Below are 12430 nucleotides of genomic sequence, written 5' to 3'. Positions count from 1 at the left end.
TTGGCTTGCAGTCCTGTAAGCCAAACCTCTCAAGAAGTCTACCAATATACCTAGACTATGACAATCCAATGCCTCTAGCATCATGAATGAATTGAATGCCCAAATAGTAATGCAAAGGCCCCAATTTTGACATTATGATCTAAATGCCCAAATAGTAATGTAAATGCCCAAAATCTGACATTTCAAAAGTTTGCTGCAAATTTTTCTTGAATGCTGAAATCTGATCAGCATGCGTCCCTAAGAGCAAAAGATCATCCATATAAAGACAAATGACCAACAAGGATCCCCCCTCTTTGCATACATAATGAGTAGACTCTGATGGGCTGTTAATGAATTCTTGGCTGAGTAGAAAGGCATCAATTTTTGCATACCAAGCTACAAGTGACCAGGTTGGTGGCAGCGGCTCTAGACCAGGGCACAAGGGACTGGAGCAAGAAGTGCAGTCTGCCGTGTTGCAAGCGGCGCTGGACCAAGGTGTAGGTGGTGGAGGCGACCAAACTAGCTAGAAGAGACGCTATCGTGCGAGTTGCAGGGCTATGCACTGCAGGCAACTATGCACGCAGTTGGGGGCTGTCTTGCAGGTGGTGCAAGTGGCTACATAGTGGCGAAGGCAGCAACTCACAAAGCTGGAGCTGACCAAGAGCTCAGCAAATCTGGGTGCTGCTAGTACAGGACTGAGAGATGCGAGAGACTAAACTGAATCCGAGCTCTGATACATCCCCATGATAGTGGAACACCTTGGGGTATAAGAAAATAAACATAAAAGGGCTTATTTCTCACGGCTCAATTTTAGGCCTGAGAGGGGATGTTGAGCTAAAATTGCATTAATCTAACTTAAACAGCCCCAAAACACGCTTAATTAATGAAGAAACCTTCTTATTTTACAAAGAAATGTGATCCTAGAGAGTTATTGTGTCCCATATGCAAAACCCTAATTTGGGTGCCCCAAACCTTCTATAAATAGGTATGCAGCCCACCACTCTCCCTCAATCTCGTTTTTGCAGGTTTCACAAGCCATAGCTCTATTGCCCACACCTCATTTGCGTAGGACATCACGGTCAGAGCCTTCCCTTACGATCTACTATCATCTAGCACTTGATTCCAACCTCTCTACCTATCGCCTAACTCTCATGGAGTTGTCACCATCATCAGGGAACTTACATTTATTGTTGCCAAGGCCAATCACCATCATCAGATCCAATCGCCATTAGTAGGAGTTGTCACCATCATCATCCAGCTTGCGTTTCTAGTCAAATTCTCTCCTTCAGCTATCACCATCAGCATTTGCACTGTCGCCATCAGTTTCCACATATCACCCAACACAATCAGCTTGTATTTACTTGTTCTACACAATCACCAGTTTTCTCTCTCCTCATATACCTGCATTTTTTATCTTTCTCTCTTTTCACTACTTGTCTACATCAAATCCAACCTCATACACACAGAGGCTACCTTGCTGCATTTCAAGATCTGTTTCAAAGTCTGACACGCTCTCCAGCTCATAATCTCTACCTTGATCCCAGAGATACTAGAGTTTGAATTTCAATATTCATTGTATGTTGTGTTTGCTACTTGAGCACTGTATATTCATTGCTATAATGAAGATTATCAAGTGGCATGGAGGAGTATGTGCCATTGGTCAAGGATGCAATCAATGATACAATTCAAATTTCTATTAGAAAGCCTCATTTGGGATAGTTTGTGGACAGCCACTCAATAATAACTATAAAGGAAGTCGTAGATTTTTATAGAAAACTTCATGGTTGATCAATTGATCATGGAGATGGATCAACTGTCTAAGCCTCCCCGTTTTGCCTCCCGATAACTCACCTCGCTTAAGGAGAATTGTGAGAGGAGAAGGAAGACCAAGAAACCCAAGAGAAGTAGCAGCCAAGGCAAAAGAAGGAGAACCAAGCACCAAGCACCAAGCACCATCCACCAACCTCGTGGTGACCACAGCCTTGGACCAGCTCAAACATTAGAAGTCACAACTCCAACACAAGCCCTCACCCCCAAAGCGACACAAATCAGCCAGCCACAACAATAGTGGCATTGGCCCTCTACCAAACCAGCCAAAGATTTGTGCTGCCTTTTCACCACCCTACCCAACACATCCCTCGCCTCATCTTACCCATCATTGAAACTGAGAAATGAAACCATGAACTTTCTTGAGAGGATCTTGAGATCTCAAGCTCAAAGACTAACATCATCATTTGTCTTTAACTTCCAGATCCCAACCAAGGTACACCAAATTCTCTCTCCCCCTCATCCATCACCTACTTCAAACTAGTGTGAGAATTGCTGACCAATTTTGTATCAATCAATTACCCTATCACTACTTTTGTACCAATCACAAGAAGTGTGAGTCAACCATAGGGCCAAAGCAACTGACAATGAACCCTTAACCATCTAGACCAATCCTATTACCCCTATCCCCACTCATTCAGCAAATCTTTTGCTAGTGGCCTACATAGTAGTTACAGCTACCATAAAACCCTAATACCTACATCTCTAGCCATGAAAAAAATAATTTTCCAATCTACCAATCTTCTTTATTGTTTCCAACCCTTCCTAGCTCAATCGACCGACTGCCCTAACCCTATGAAGACATGCTAGGGTTGGCACTCAGAAACCACAGAATTAGCAAGCATGACTAAAACATAATAACTCAAACCAAATTGCAAAACACAAAGTAGGAAGAATGAAGATAAAACGGAATGAATAATGTAGGCTCCATGAATGAATGAATGTTCACCATGCACAAAAGCAGAGCAATCCAACAACCAATCACTTGTGGGAGCGGTACAGGGGAAGGTATCAAAGTGTGTCATCCACCAAAGACAGATCCTGAGTGTAGTAACCACCAGTCAGAGCAGAGGCTGAAGTGTCAAAACAAAATGCGGCAGTTGGTAGCTGGAGTTATGATGTGGTAGTTAGGGTGGCCTGATCTGCAGCCTCCAAGAGAGAATCAGCAGCTAAGTGATGATAAGGGAGTGCTGAATCAATGAAACACAGCCTGTGTTAATGATGGCAATGGGCAGCGATGGTAAACAGCAAGCTGGGCAGCTCTGATCCGAAGCAAACATGGCACTCAATGATGTTGTCAGTAGCTAGAAGCAAAGGTAGATGTGGGAAACCTCCAAATGATCAAGACAGAAGCAGCACATGGTCATGGCAAGCTGGAGATGATGGGCAGAAGACAGTTGATGGAAATGGCAGCCATAGGAGTAGTTAGATTGATGATGAACCAAGATGCAAGTGACTAGGGATGCAAGTCATCTAGCACACTAATTATAGAGATGGAACCGAACAAAGTTTAGGGTTTTGCTTATGGAACGCTGAAGCACACTTAGTGTATTTTAGTTTTGGCATGTTTCATGAGCTTAATGAAAGGTTTAATATTAGTGAACCTTCTTTAGATTAACACCCCTTAGGCCCAAACCAGGAATAGAGAGGGACTACCAACAAGCAAAGCTCACCCCTTTTCCCCAAGAGGTCCCACTACAAAGGAGCCAAGGCATTAGTCAATGCGTGCTTGTTGGCTGCCCAAGTGCTTACCAAGACTATAGATGTGATGGTTATCTCCCCTTGGGAGTCCAAGGATTTTTTCAAACCTTTTTTTATTTTTATTTATTTCCCCTATGCCCATTGGGTAAAGGGATAGATGGCTTACAAATCACAAAACAGAGAGCCATATAAACAGCCACCCATAAGGGCATTGGTGAACAAGTATGAAGAGATATGAAGGTAAACTACTGTAAGTAAAGACTACCTGAAGTGAGCAGATTGCTCATTGGTGCTCTGCTCAATAAGATGCATAAAAGAATGCTACAAAATGCAAATTAGATGCCCATTCAACTACCACTCAAATAGTGTCCCTTATGGGGAAATTGTTCACTTGGCCAGGCGCCCTTTTACAAAGATGATATGAAGTTCATGCAATGCAAAGGGAGAGATACAAGAGGGAGTGTTGCCAATGATCAAGGATACGAAGACTAACAAAACCTATAGATACCAAATGAGAGGTAGAAACTTGCTCTCAACAATGGACGTCAATGCCCAAGCAGAAGCCGCCTAGTGTTGGCTATGTGTGATTGCCAAGAGCCATGTGAAGAAGGATAAAGAACAAGCACCCCAACTAGAAAAGCTAGGAAGAAGCAGCCACCATGGTAGCAATAAGAGATACCTAAAGATTCACCTTGGGAGATGAAGCCTCCATGCCAGTGGAAGAACAAGGCTCAAAGGAAACTGAAACCACAAAGGGAATGGCTAACAACATGTATCTTCACTCTTCAGCCCAGGAGGAATCAGTGCAAAGCTGCTGTGTTAGTCGTTAAATGAGATACAACACCTGACGTGTAACTACCACAAACAAAATCTACATCCCAATGCTTCATATTGAGATGCTTTGGTGCTAAGAAAAGAAAAATAAAGTAAGCTAATGTAAGAGTAAGATGCAGCAGAAGATTAAAGATGAATGAGTAACTAGGTAAAAGTAATCTGTACAATGGAAGATAACTGAAAATCCTAAAGATAAGTAGCCTATGGACCCAACTCAGTAGCCTAATGAGCTAAGAGTAAAGTGAATGTTGGACTAATTTAAGGATTTATTGCTAAGGAAAACCATGGCGAGAAGGAGAAACTAATCTAACAATGTCTACATCAACAGCCCTCGTAGGAGTGGCTAGATGAGCCTATGGTGTGAAATCTAATGTGCCTTGTGCACAAGACCAATCATTTAGACCTTCAGTGATCCTAAAATTGTGCCACTGAAGTGGGCACATACCAAGGGAACGCAAGCAATAGGTGCACATGCTAGAGAACCTCCTCTCGGCTGCCCAAAGGGAGTACCACCCATGGGTGCAATTGTGGTTTGTTGTAGAGTGGATTGAGGTGGAAGATCCTTGGCCTTGTTACAACACCCTTTGTGTACATGACCCAAGGGCTGGCAGTGACTGCAAAACCTATTCTTTTTAGGGAGTTGTTTTCAAATAGACCTAACTTCTTTGTTTCTGCCTAAAGAAGGGACACTACTGTTTTTAGGACTTCTCTTCTTCACTTATTATCTATGGATATACCCTTTGAAGAAGAGGTTACCAAAGCCTCATCTACAGTGGACAATGTGGGGAAGGTCTTTTTGTGGACTTGATCATGCAGCCTTCCATAACACAAGAGTTGGTATATAAAGTCATAAATGGTTGGCAGTTTGACCAACAAGATGACTTGTTGCATAAGTATTTTGGGGGAAGCTTGTTTAAAAACAATGTGATCTCATTACCATCTGACTTTGATGAGCTAGTGGCGAAAAACTTGGCGAGTAGTCACCCTATACTCAGCCATTTTGACTTTCAAATCATCCCCTTCCATAATGAAAAATTCCCACAGCTCTTGATCAAGATTGATACATTGAGTTCAATCTCTCACCACATAGGGGATGATCTAACAATTGGATGCTAGGAGAAAGTGTTGAAGCTATGAGAGTGAAACTCAAGAAGTAACTCTTGTATCAGCTCAATATTTGATGTGACATTGTGAGCCTTTTTGTTGATGGATATGATCACCTATTGAGGGTCTAGCATAGCCTCTAGACCAACTAGTAGGTCCCAAAGACCCTGAGGCTCAAGCACTTGTTTCTACATCAACTTGATCTGCCTTGGCAACTACAGCTGGTCTTTTTGAGATTACAACACTTCTGTGCGCCATTCTCTACTCTGATTGGTGGTTACTGCACTCAGGTTCCATGTCCAATGGGACAACACACTCCACTATCTCCCTCAAACTGCTCCCACGAGGGTCCTCAGCTATTGGACTGCTCTTCCCTTGAGCATTGTAAATATTAATTCATGCATTCAATATACATTATTCATTCAGTTTCATCTTCTTCTTTCCTATTTTTGTGTTTTGCATTTTTTGTCCGATTTAGTGTTTTACTCGTGCTCGTACATTTTGTGTTTTTTCAATGCAAATCCTAGCATATTTTCACATGGTATCCAAACCAATGCTCTATTGAAGAGTATCCTACAAGTATCACAAAGGCTTCATTTGTGGAAGATACACAAGTGACACGTAAGTTAATGTGAACTGTTGAATCATGTGTTGATGTTCCCCACCCCCTGCTCAGGTGAGGAGCATCATTAGTGTGAGGAACCGAATCTAGTCTACTAAACTTCCATACAAATCTAAGAAAAACACTACACTAGCAACAGAAACTAAACTGATGGGTATACTTGCTGCTGTAAAGCCTCTCTCCCCTTATACCTTCTTCTTATCCTTCAAGCTGTCTTTGTTTCAATTTATGCAAATCCCTTTCATAACCAGTTACTCAGAAATAAAACAACATATAGCACCAATACATTGATGCCACTAAACCTACTTTTCATTACTAGAATAAACAAGGTGATTGTTATTGTCAGTCTTTAAGGTTAACAAATGCACTTTTCTGTGCATCAACTTTATCTCCAAAAACATGAAGAACACCCTTTCAATAAGAAAACTATCTGTTCGAAAATCTTGTTTAGAAGATTTGAAACAGCTGATAGAAGATTTGAAACAGCTGATACAAGTGTCAAAGGTTTAAGTGCTGGTGCAAATCCATAGTATCACCAATCAGTCACCAGCTTCATATGTGCTTTTTGATGATTTGAAGAACAATAAAACACAATTGGGCATTTTCAGTGACACATGGAGTAGTCTACCCCACTTTTAAAATGGAATACTTTCTGGTTCAGACTCCAGAGTCCAGAAAGCTAAAAATTTGGTAACTTGACATCATTGTTTATGTTCTTTGATGGAGCTTGTCAGCAATTCTTATGTCATCATTTTCACTCTTAATGAAACTGACATTGATTTCAGCTAAACAACCTATTCAGATACAATGAACTAAATCTTTGAATCCCAAGTAAACTACCTCAGTTTCAATAGGGACCATGCCACCCATCTGAGGCCAGCAGTTTCCATTTGACCCAGGCACACCATAGACCTCTCTGCTTACAATTGCCTAGACAGCACAGAGAAAGAAAATCCAAAGTTTGGTAGAAAGATAGATGCTGCTGGTAACAGAAGAAGAAAAGTTGCATACTGACATAATTGTTGTTAGAAAGATAGATGCTGCTGGTAACAAAAGAAGAAAAGTTGCATACTGACATAATTGATCAAGTATAACCATAGTTCAGATCATTGTAATAGCTTGTTAAGCAGATCCTTTTCATAAATTTGCAGCAACACACTTAATTCATACCTTGGCATAAGGATCAATCAGGACACACTGTGGATTGTAACGATGGCCACTATTCGGAGAGAAGGGCCCATCCACTCGATACCCATAAAGCAAACCATCAGCAACATCTGTAAGAAGGATATGCCATACATCTCCCATTCTGTTCATACTAGGATGCAAAGGAATCTCTTTGGTTACTTGACCCTGCACGTGAGTAAGAAGAAGCCATCATGACCACAGTAAGTATCCAAACAATCACACTGACACTCAAACCATCAGATGTAGCTTTGAAAGTACAGAGCAAAACTCTTGAACCATCAGACATGGCTCTCAAACCATAGGAAAATTGGATCTCAGACTCTCTATTATCTAAAGCATCTGTTAGGTTGCCATGAGGCAAGCAGACATTTATAGCCAAGAAAACTCAACAAAATAATAACATTCTACAGAATTAGTGTTGTCATCCTTGAACAGGATCCAGGGTCATCTAATCTAAAATCCACAAAGTAATTTCTCCTGCTCCTTCATGAGTGTCATCAACAAAAGCATGGAAAACTTGAGACACTCAATGATTTACCATGAAAAAGCTAAGAAATGGCCAGTTGAGAAACTTTAGTTGCATGTGTCCAACAGCATAAATAAAAGCAGAAGCAAAACTGTTCAATCAACACATGCTCACATACAACATGGACACAATGATATGCTATGTGATTCACATAGTACGGGGGGGTTTCGGAAACAGGGGAAATGGAAAAAACATTAGATCCATACATAGGTACTTTAATATACCAATGCATGCAAATATTAGCCTGTATTTTATCAATCTATCATCTCCTGGTTGTGAGCTTTGTCAGAATCTGACAACCATAGAGGAGCTCTGACTATTTTAGCCCAGTCTAGGTGTCTGCATTTCGTTTTTCAGTGAGTGTCAAGTGTGCTTACACTGTCAGTTGCCCGTTTCCAGCCTTTGCACTGGCCAGGCAGTCTGTATCTTCGTGCCCAGGTAGTGGGCAGCCTGCACAGAGATTTGCACCAGCATTTTCACATTTAGTGCAGGCTAGTCAGCCAGTCTTATGCTCACCGACTACATCATACTCATGCCGATTTTGAGGTTGGCCAGTTTTGGCTATTTGCTGCTATATATAGCAGGCAAGATGGAGGCAGCATTCATTCATCGTTCTTCTGCAGGTTCAGCACACTCCGTCTTTGACATTCTCCACCCTCGGTGCAGCCATCGTCATCAGCCTGATCTGCTGCCCTCACTAACACCTTGGGCCATGCAGGGACTGATCAGTCCACCATTGTATTCAGCCTTCCATTCAGATTCAATGCAGATTATTACTTCATTCTCTTCGCTCTTGCTCTCTCTCTCTTCCCTCCGTGTTTGTGTTTCTCTTCCGTTGTGCACTCACATGGTATCATTGCCTAAGTGAGGATGCAGAGGCTTCCATGAGAGGAGACCACATCCAGGCTAATGTTTGGAGCAGATTTGTCGTGAAGAACACAAACATGGTGCTGTTTTCGGGTCATCTACCAAGCGTGCGGAACATCTGCCACCTTCCTTTGTACGATGTAGCTTCTTTTTCCTCAATTCAAGCATCCCAACACCAAAACACAAACTTCCTAGTGTGGTTGCAGGTCTATAATAGAGATGGAGTATCACCAATTCAATGTGTTTGACGACTCTGACAAGGAAACCATATTTTCCCTTGAAGATAAGCATACCCACCCTTTAGATTGTCGCGAAGATTAATACAAAGAACGGAGATCAAAACCTCATTCTGAGAGGGAACATCATTCTGAAAGGTCTCAAAGATCGGAGCAGCTCCCTCCTCCCGCTTCTTTACATGTCTCACATAGGGCCCACGTCCTTCTAGTCCTTATATTGCAATGATGGCACCCTCTGTATAGGTGCCTATTCTACTTTCCTTACCCAAAGAATATCAAATTGATGGATCAAGCTTCTCCCTTTGGTCATGCAAAGTGGAGTGCATACCTTTGATCTATGGGAGTTCGTTACTACTCGTACTCCTTGATCCATGGAGAATCCTACCATTGGTTTTACTATGAACCAAGTAGCTCTATTGGATTGGCTCAATTCTTAGGCTAGATCTTTTCTTTTAATGAATCTATAGGATGTTGTCCTTGTGGGTGGTACAATTCACACCAAACAGAGCAAGCAATACAAACTGACCTTGGGCAGTGCCAGATGGTAGTGCGCAACCTATTCGCCACAGTTTTGCATAGTCGGCTAGTTTTTACTGGCCAACTTGTAACTCTTCCCGCTCTTTCTTACTTGTCTTTTCAGGTTGGAGAGATCATCTGACGGAGATACACTCGACAGCCCATTGTACATATATACCTTCTTCATTTTAGTGTTCATCAGAAGCTTGATGGGGAGAATTACTGCATTTGGAGAGTAATGATGCTTGCCATCTTGGAGTCCTATGATTTGGTGAAGGTTGTGACTAAGGCCATAGACCATCCTATAGCCCGTGATATCTACAAGCTTTTTGCTTATGAGAAAGCTGAGTTGGCGAAGGTACATGCAAATTGGGACAAATAGGATGCCCATATCCAATCATTTATATTTCTCTCTTGCACTCCAACACTGAAAACTCACACACACATGCACACACACGTACGCACACGTCCCCACACGCACACACACATGAGCACCTATCTAATCTTACCTAAATTGATCTCTACACAAAGATAATAGCAATACTTAGGATCTGCAAAAAGCTCTACTAAAAAAACATTAGAAAGGAGAATATATATATATATATATATATATATATAGAGAGAGAGAGAGAGAGAGAAAGAAAGACCTATTAACGTCTCTAGAAGGCCAGAATGGCCTATGAGACCATGACTAATACAACTAGTATCATCATCTCTCATCGGAGAAGAAAACTGAATTATGTCTAGGTCTACATGATAAATTGAAATGGAACTGAAAAGAGTATAGAGTATCTCCCTCTCAATGTATGGAATCCACCAAGACTTTGTATACAGCATATAAAAATGATGACTATATATTGAAAGTGGATACATGTCAAATTCAAAGGGAAGGCTATTATAGATTGCCTCATAGGTTTGTCAAGTAATGGTGTACATGTGCTAGTATTTTGGACTTTTCTCCATGGGTACCTTGATATAACGAACAAGGGCAACAATATATGAACTAGGGTATATCTCTAAACAATTCAAAAGTATAAACATATTATGTTTGCTTGTAGTACATGTTCTAAATAAAATAAGTACCCTTGGAAACTTCATTATTCCACTCATAGCCGTTGACTATTTCTTGAGAGGTATGGCTGGAATTGAACCAATTATACAATCGTATGACTATGATGAAGCAAGTGTCTCTAGAGGCATAGATGTGAACATTGAACCCATCCAAGTCCACTTCCATGCAAGAACATGTGAATAAGCTTCAGCAATTTCAAATGCGGGTCTAGAAATGCAAGGAAGGCAATTACCTCAAAGGACATGGCAATAACTCTTTTATCGCAATTACCACCCCGATTTAGTGCATTCTGCTCTGCCTTGATTGCTTCAGGGTAGATAAATATCCTTAAGTGGGAGAAGTTGGTTGCGATGGTCTTAGATCAAGAGGAACAACTCAAAGGTCAAAACGCTCCTGAGTCAAAGGCACTGACTGGACAATCTTCCCAACAGAAGGGGAAGAACAACAACAACGAGGACAACGAGAAGACAAAGCAGGATAAAGCTAAGGAGTCTAGTTGTTATATTTGTGGCAAGACACATCATTAGAAGAAGGATTTCCTTGACAAGGACAAGAAGGACACCAAGGAGAAAACTATGAAGGACTTAGGAGCTGTGGTTGCTCCTTTATCAGCAGCCTTCCTCCATTTGGAGGTGATTGTGGATACTCTTCCGATGGCCTCTAATACACTAATGATGGCCCCCAAACCTTGTGAGTGGATTGTGGACAATGGCACTTCCCACCACATGAATCCTTCTATAAATAGCATTAACCATATGCATTCAATGCAGGGGTAAATTCTCATTGGTGACAGTTCTTCAGTTCCCATAAAAGGCAAAGGTGATATGCAGTTGATTCTTGATGGGCAAGGTGATGCTCACACATCAAAACTTTTGTATGTCCCAAGTTTAGGTTACCATCTTCTTTCAATGAGCAAGATTTGTGCACTTGGCCTTATGGTTGAGTTTGATGAGAACTCTTTCCGAGTCCTTGATGGAGATTCTTGGCAAGTTCTTTGTACAAGTCATGAGAAGAATGGAGTCTATAAGATGCAGAATTTATCAATCATTACTTTTATTATTCTTTCTTCACAAGCTCAAATTGAGCTATGACATGCTCGGTCGACCACCTCAACTACAAGTACCTTCGCGAGTCAACTCGTGGTCAGCTTGTGTGTGAATTGCCAAAGATTGGGTTGAGCCACCTGTTTTGTGTGCCTTGCATTCCTGGCAAGTAGCATAGAGATGTGATTCCCAACAAGCTCCATGTAGGACTAAGGAGCCCTTGGAACTTGTGTCAACGGACTTATGTAGACCAACGAGGAAGAAATCCCTTAAGGGAAGTTTATGCTAATCGTTGATGATTTTACCAGGATGAACATAGTCATACATCTTGGAGCTGAAATTTGAAGCATTCTCCCACTTTAAGGATTGGTTGATCTTGGAGAAGATCAAGCCTAGAAGGAAACTCAAGACCCTATGTTCGTCTAGAAGGAAACTCAAGAACCTGCATTCCGACAAAGGAGGGGAGTTTGTCTCCAATGAGCTAGCCAGATTTTCTGCAAATAGTGGCATTCACCAAGAGTTTGCCAACACAAACACACCTTAGGATAATGGCATATTGGAGCAGAAGACTCATAGTGTGATTAAGATGGCGCAGACTATGACAAAAATGGCAAGCACCTCAATATCTATGGGTTGAATAAGTAGCCACTACTATCCACATCCTTAATCAATCCCCTACATTGGCCGTGATTGGTATGACCGTATGACACCTTTTGAGGCATAGTTTGGTCAAATGTCTTGTATTTCAAGGTGTTCGAGTGTGAAGTGTGTATACACATCCCAAAGAAACAAAGGGAAAAGTTTGAGCCAACTTCCAAAAGATAGATATTTGTGGGTTATAGCTCGCAGTCACATGGGTATATAACGTCACTGTTATGCATGACTAGCATCAAATCTAGGAAAACCCCTAGATTT

General features: G+C 41.5%; 1 protein-coding gene across 1 annotated transcript in view; it reads right to left on the bottom strand.

Moving 5' to 3' along the window:
- Positions 1 to 12430, bottom strand: part of ISA1 (isoamylase 1) — a 223980-nt gene that overhangs the window by 172317 nt on the left and 39233 nt on the right. The window contains exons 2-3 of the mRNA XM_087680237.1: positions 7238 to 7420; positions 6908 to 6997 (exon numbers count right to left, since the gene is read on the bottom strand). Of these exons, the coding sequence (XP_087536363.1) occupies positions 6908 to 6997; positions 7238 to 7420 (273 nt within the window). The remainder of the gene's footprint in view (positions 1 to 6907; positions 6998 to 7237; positions 7421 to 12430) is intronic.

The sequence above is a fragment of the Lygodium microphyllum genome, chromosome 1, assembly GCF_053477565.2.
Source record: "Lygodium microphyllum isolate KBCC chromosome 1, Lygodium_microphyllum_v1.1.10, whole genome shotgun sequence".
NCBI lineage: Eukaryota > Viridiplantae > Streptophyta > Polypodiopsida > Schizaeales > Lygodiaceae > Lygodium > Lygodium microphyllum.
Note: the sequence above shows the minus strand (reverse complement) of the source record. Positions and strands in the feature narration are given on the sequence as shown.